The sequence below is a fragment of the Brassica oleracea genome, chromosome C5, assembly GCF_000695525.1.
Source record: "Brassica oleracea var. oleracea cultivar TO1000 chromosome C5, BOL, whole genome shotgun sequence".
Taxonomy (NCBI): Eukaryota; Viridiplantae; Streptophyta; class Magnoliopsida; order Brassicales; family Brassicaceae; genus Brassica; species Brassica oleracea.
In genome coordinates, this window is record NC_027752.1 from 1,989,166 (window position 1) to 1,996,354 (window position 7,189).

The 7,189-nt window shown below is 37.5% G+C and overlaps 1 protein-coding gene and 1 long non-coding RNA gene across 2 annotated transcripts; both read right to left on the bottom strand.

Annotated features, from left to right (window-relative positions):
• Positions 1-2,168: 2,168 nt before the first annotated feature.
• LOC106294288 lies at positions 2,169-2,544 on the bottom strand. Its single transcript, XM_013729849.1, has one exon. The coding sequence runs from the start codon at positions 2,465-2,467 to the stop codon at positions 2,201-2,203; it is 267 nt and encodes an 88-aa protein (XP_013585303.1). The 5' UTR covers positions 2,468-2,544; the 3' UTR covers positions 2,169-2,200.
• Positions 2,545-2,791: 247 nt separating this feature from the next.
• Positions 2,792-3,534, bottom strand: LOC106344180. Its single transcript, XR_001270161.1, has 3 exons — positions 3,489-3,534; positions 3,167-3,271; positions 2,792-3,087 (listed from the first exon to the last, which is right to left on the bottom strand). It is a non-coding gene; the product is annotated as an uncharacterized LOC106344180 (long non-coding RNA).
• Between the last annotated feature and the right edge of the window lie 3,655 nt (positions 3,535-7,189).

Consider the following 7,189-nt stretch of genomic DNA (forward strand, 5'->3'; position numbering starts at 1 on the left):
TATGATGCTTAAGCCACACGGCTTTGCAATGTGATGCTTAGGCCATACGGCCATATTAGTGATACAACGATCTTTAAGGATCGGATCATGATGCAATCCGGATTATATAACCATCCGGATACTAGGCCACACGGCCATATGGATATGCATTTAGCCAAACGACTTTTAATCAATCAAGGGCACAAGGCCGCAAGTGTGAGCAATGCATTAGGCTACATGGCCATATATAAAACGGGATCTAGATGCATTCTATCCTATTTCTTAGTTGCATATCTATTTAGGTTTTAGAATTAAATAATCTAGCAACCTAACTCTCATTCAATATGTAAATTCTTTAAATCAATCTTTCAAGCTTTAAGTAATGAGAGATTTAAGGTTTCAAGGCCTTTAGGAATTTTAAAATTCGAGATTAGGGTTTTAGTTTAAACAAGATTCAGATTCAAGTTTTAAAACAATCCTAATCATAGCTCTAGGCGATCAATCAAACACTCAAGTTTCAAATCAAAATTAAAATCGATTTTCCAAAATTAGGGTTTTAGGGGATTTCGAAAACTTTGATCTTTGATCAAGGGGATTTGATTTGAGATTAAAAAACCTTTAAGGTTCTGATTTTAATTGATCAATGAATCAATCTCGTTTTTAGGTTTTAGATCGAACTTATAGAGCTTCCATTTACTCATAGGGGATTGATTTATTTAACCTATGGCTTTTAGTTTTAGAGATTATATTTTAAGGTTTCAATCTTTACAAAACAACCAAATTCGATTCTTGTTTTTAGATTTTGAATTACCTTTATTTTGTAGGGTTGAACCGGACCACCAAAGTAAGATGAACCTCTAGTTGCACACGGACGCGAACTGGCTCCTTATCGGGTCGCAAGCTGGGACAGGACGCGAGCTGTCTTCTTCCTATCGGGTCTCGAGTCGAGACGGACGCTTGCAGTTGGGATTGGGATCGCGAAATGAGGCTGAGACGGACGCGTCTCCTTTTATCGAGTTCGCAAGCTGGTTGATTGGGAACTCAACCTGGCTGTGATGCGAACTGGACTAGCTCTGTTGTGAACAGGAAGCTGTGAATGTCCAGGATCAGGAACGCTTAAGGGCTTTAGCTGATTAGGTGTTTGCAAGCCGGAACGGAAGCAAGAACAAGTTAGGGTTCTTCGGGATAAGATCTTTGCACCAACTCCTCTTAGCTCATGAAATAAAAACAAGGAGTATTAGATTATATAAACACCATAATCTGAACAAGATATCATCAAACAACTAAGGTATGATAAACTTATCTTTCACAGGATTTGAATTTGGCTAGAAAATCTTGTTGGTTCGGATTAGGGTTCCAAAAGACCAAGACGGCGCCGCGTATTGTTCCTGCGAGTGAGGGCGCGTCTGAGATCGGATCGACGAACGGTTTGCACTGATGGATTCGTCTCGTCCAGAGCTTCAAGATGATATGTGACTCGTCGTCTGGTTCCTCAGGGTTTGAGAGATAGATCGATTTTAAGTTGCGCCTGGATTAGGGTTTATGTGTGACGAATTTTAGGTTAGGGTTAGGGGTTTTTCTTTTTCAGGGTTTTGGGAGTCTATCGTGCTGATAACGTATTGTAATTGGAAGGGTTTATAGACTGAATATTTCGGTGTTATTATTAATGATCAAGGGGGTTCCTTTATATAAGGATTACAAGATGAAGATAAATGGAAAGTATCCAAAATCTAAACTCATTAGGATTAGGAAAACTACTAATACATAATAATGGAAATATTACATCTACTAGGAAAAGGAAATGATTTATTTTTCTCCAAGCTTTGTGGCCGCCTCTCTCTCTCCTGAAGTCAGCTCTCTCTCTTCTCTCTAGGGCTTCGGCCATCTCTCCATCTTTTAGGTATTGGGCCGGTTTTGGGTCGGACCTGGTTAATGGCAATCCACTCCATGATTTATAACAATGATGAATATTTGGTGACGAATACTTAACTAACACGCTGACGTTTTGTTTCTCTTGTTTAACACGGACTAACGTCATTTCTTGTTTTCTTAATCAATCATGAATCAAATTGGAGATTAAATTACAAATAAACTTTATAAAAAAAAAACTTTATAAACAAAGGAATTTGAACATTATCTAACATGCAGAAACAATATTCAAACATAATTATTTTACCAAAAACAAAAAATATTCAAACATAATTCACCAGAAACTACTGAATCATATACGTGGTGACAATGAAGGAGAAGCAAGAGAAGAGAGTCTCATGGAAGAAGGAGACATATCGCCGCCTGCAGGCAGATCCTGAAGAACCGCCAGAATCCGGCTGATGCTCATGGATCTCGCTGACCGGAAACTATGAAGTCTATTCATCGTGTTTGACTTAGAGAAAACACTCGAAGATGTAGAGAGAATAAGATATACAAGAGCTTGAACCAGAGCGAAAATGCTCACTTTCATCAGCATACCTTCCAAGCTTCCTTCCATTAATGATATTAAGAGTCACACAAGAATTATATACTGCACCGTTGACTTTGTTATTGTTGTTCTTGTCTTAAGATGGATCGATGAGTTAGAGATTTAAATTTTTTCAGGCAAAGTCACTTGTTTAAATAGGGCTTGACACAAGAGTGAGCCTTATTTGACCAGAGTCAAGAACGTTGAAGTAACGAAATAAAATTATAATATAGTTTATGAGTCATTAAGACATAAATGTTCAAATTGTGATCAATTTAGCTTCTAAAACCCAGTTAGATTTACCCAAACCCACTTTATGCCAAAGACCTCATGATATTCTAACAATTTGTGCGCTTCATCAAACTGAACTTCACTGAACTAGTGAAAATTTTACCCGTCTGCATCCATTCACATATCGCACAGCTAGATAATCAATCATAGTTAAGCTTCATTATTCTTTGAGAGTAGCTCTCACTACACGTTGATGTCCTGATGGATCTCCCGAAATGTTTCTGCAGCGTTGCTGGTTCGGTCTAATGGTATTATTTCCCGTCATCAAATCATCATCCTTCGACAATGAACTCTTCATTCTTAGACACAACTTCATGTGTGAATGCATCTTCTCGGGTTTGAATGACTTCCCACATTGCCTATATTATGAGTTACCATCCATTTTAATTACATCAATCCTAATAATATCATTAAGTGATAAAAAATAGTTAGGCTTACGAGCATAGTGGAGCCATTGAAGGCTTGCTTGAAGCCACCTTTGGTTTACAAAATTCAATTGTGTCTTTCATCTTTATGGCATTCCATGCCCCTTCAAAGCTTTTTCTATATAACCAAAAGAAAAAACATGTTACCAATTTGATACAAATTATTGATATAGTATAACAAATATTATATAATTTAATTAAAATATATCAAAGAGTAGTAGTCCCAATCATATGCGGCATTAACAGCTAAAAAGTAACGATTTAAATATTTCAATCGTTAAACAACTGTTAATTAATTGATTAAAAATACTAGTAGGTAGTACTTTGGAGCGTACCGAGCATTGCGCTGTTGGTATTGGAATCTGGGTTCATCTTCCCAAGCCGCACCAAAAAAGACCTTGACCAGCTAAAAAGTAACGATTTATAACGTGAACGAAATAAATTTCTGTTTGCATTAGTATCAAATAATGAGTCATTAAGACATAAATGTTCAAATTGTGATCAATTTAGCTTCTAAAACCTTCAGTTAGATTACCCAAACCCAGTGGCATGATAATTAATTGACGCTTTGGTTATCGAGTTTTCAAATTTCAACATGTTCTCGGACGCCGGTACAAATGTTTGATACAGAAAAACCGCTACAAATCTATTTACGTTTGTGAAAAAAGTAAAACAATATATTGACAAAAAAATCAATGTGTGGTAGATTGGAAAACTCATCTTATCTTTGCTTCATGAAAATTATAGCAACAAATATTATTTTCACATAAAGAATTCATAAATTATCCACAGACAATAATTCCTTTGTGAATTACTATATGTAAAATAATAATCGAATTTCCAAAACAATCTACAAGAATTACCAAGCCTATGCAGTAAGCTTCGTTTACCAAGCCGAATGGGATCACATAATATCCAACATAACTAGAACCAAATTTTGAATTCAAAATTAAATTATTACGATCATAAAAGTGCAAAGTTTCAACAAAAACACTGTTACAAGTTTTCAAATTTGCCATTGCTTAAATGTTTAATTAATATATATATAAATACAGTACAACTAATTAAAGTCAGATTGAAAACTTGTTACCACCCTTTAGTAATTACTGGACTGATACAAATCCAGCGTTCAAATTGGTAGTTAAGAGAAACATTTTTATGAGTAATTATTTTTAGGGAAAATTGCGAAAAGAGAACAAAAAAATAACATAATTGTCCCTAATGTATAAATCCATTTTTTACCATTTTTTCTCTCTTTTACCTTTTCCATATGCTAAAATTAATGAAATAAATAGTTTTAAAAATCAAAAAAATTATTAAAAATATAAACAATTAATAAAACACCTATTTACCCAAACGCATATTTTTTTGGGTTGAAAAACATAATAAATAATTTTTTCAAATTATGTTCTACTAAAAGTAGATTTCATCTTCTACACAAAACGAGTGAGTAGAAAATGAATTATAGAATGAACATATCCATCTACTTTTTTTAGAACGTACAACCTACTTTTTACTATAATTCTAAATATGGGGAATACGAATTCTACTATTTGTAATGATCGCTACTTTTATTTAGAAAGATGTTTCTACTTTTATGGAGTATTCTAAGTTATCAGGAATGCAAAATCTAAATCATACACGAATGTCTACAGAGTGTAGAAATTACATTCTGGAATTTTGTTATGTTCTGCACAGTGTAGAAAGTGCTTTCTACGGATAAAAAAACTGTTTTTTCGAAAATTAAGGAAGTTGCACTTTTAAAATTATTCTAAAAATATTCTAACTTCCTAAAACGTGTTTTCATTGATTTGCTTCGTGAAAATCAAAAACAAAACGATTTTGAATGTTCTTCTTCACTAATCTATGATTTCCCCATGATTTCTCTATAGTTTGTCTTGTAATTTTCACAAACTCTTGTTTTATGATGCATATCTATACAACATGTGGTGTTTGGAAGTTTGGCGCAACCACGGGATGGGTTTTTTCGGCTGATGAGAAAGGGGCTAGGCTACTGTTATTGGAATCAAGTTCTACCTTAGAGGTTTTTAAAAGAATGGTTTTGGAGGATTTTGATTTGGAAGAAGATAGCTTACCCGATTTGGAGTTGAGTTATTTACCTACCGAGTTGATCAATACATCAACATGTCCACCTGTGATCATTGCAAATGATCGACAGCTTCAGAATTTTGTTGGTTTTGTTCAAAAGTGTGTTTCTACTCGATTGTGTGTAACATCTAAAGCCAAAGTTGAGAATCTGAACTTTGAAGCTCAACACGATTTCAGAGAAAGAGAGTGGCGGAGAGGCGGAGAGAAGCCGAGAGGCGGAGAGAAGCCGAGAGGCGGAGAGAAGCGGAGAGGCGGAGAGAAGGGGAGAAGCGGAGAGAAGCGGAGAGGCGGCGAGAGGCGGAGAGAGGATTTTCACAAACTCTTGTTCTATGATGCATATCTATACAACATGTGGTGTTTGGGAGTTTGGCGCAACCACGGGATGGGTTTTTTCGGCTGATGAGAAAGGGGCTAGGCTACTGTTATTGGAATCAAGTTCTACCTTAGAGGTTTTTAAAAGAATGGTTTTGGAGGATTTTGATATGGAAGAAGATAGCTTACCCGATTTGGAGTTGAGTTATTTACCTACTGAGTTGATCAATACATCAACATGTCCACCTGTGATCATTGCAAATGATCGACAGCTTCAGAATTTTGTTGGTTTTGTTCAAAAGTGTGTTTCTACTCGATTGTGTGTAACATCTAAAGCCAAAGTTGAGAATCTGAACTTTGAAGCTCAACACGGTTTCAGAGAAAGAGAGTGGCAGAGAGGCAGAGAGAAGCGGAGAGTAGCGGAGAGGCGGAGAGAAGGGGAGAGACGGAGAGAAGTGGAGAGGCGACGAGAGGCGGAGAGAGGCGGAGACAAGCGGAGAGAAGCGGAGAGACGGAGAGAAGCGGAGAGACGGAGAGAAGCGGAGAGACAGAGAGGTGGAGAGAGAAGCACTGAAATCTCCTTTGCGTTTGTCTAAGAGAGAAAGAGATCCAGAGAAAAGTATTAGAACAAGAAGAAGAAAGGAACAAACTTTATGACTGAAATTGGATGGAGAACTTTGGTGTTTACCTTCGGTATGTAGGAGAAGAGAAAGGGGTTCCACCGGTGGCTGCAGTCGTCGTTGATTTCACCGGAGAAAATACAAAGGAGAAGACAAAATCGCCATCTTGCTCGCCGTGGAAGAGAGAGTCGGAGAGATCGATGTTAGGGTTACGGGAGTTAGGGGAAGTAAAATGTTTAGATCCATTTTTTCTTTTTTTTAAAAATTTTTTCCCCTTTTGGCAACTATATTAAACCAACCTTTTTCCATTTTTTTTAAAAAAATCCAATTAATTATGTTTAATGTGATTAATCAAAGGTTACTTTTGGCATTATGGAAAACATTATACTATAGGGACAACTTAAGGTTTGATTTATACCATAGAGACAACTATGTTGTTTTTTTGTTCTCTTTTGGCAATTTTCCCTTATTTTTATTACTAGTTGAAATATAGAGCCCGCAAAGATGGAAACTTCAAAGTTCCCTGAGACAAAAGAGAGAGTCGCGTGTAAGGCAGCCCCGGCGTCCGGCGGTGCGTCCGAGCGCGTACCGGCGCCGGTGGCTCCCTTCCTTCTCATTTTTCTCAAGTCTTCGTGCGGTGTGCTCCGTTCTGTGGCTTCTCTCGGACATGCTGGCGGATCTGGGTTAGGGTTTTGCTCCGGGAAGAGCTCGGCTCTTTGCAACTCTTCTTCCTCCGGTGAAGATGTAGGATAGTCAGATCTACGGTTGAATTTCTGTTTGCTCCGGGATGTGGAGGCTGCAATAGCTCTAACATCGCCGATAAAGATCTCGGGTTGTGGAGGCTTCTTCAACTCTACGGCGCCGGCTAAGCTTCCGGAACGTGGAGGCTCCTACAGTTCCACCGTTGCCGGCTTTGACTCCGGGGGTGAAGGCGTCTTGTGCCTTGCGTCGCCGGCTTCTGGTCCCTTAGTTCCGTTCTAGGGTTTGGTTTTGTT

Bases quoted from the DNA above. Each gene is read 5' to 3' on its own strand.
- LOC106294288 (XM_013729849.1), bottom strand. From the start codon at position 2,467: ATGGAAGGAAGCTTGGAAGGTATGCTGATGAAAGTGAGCATTTTCGCT.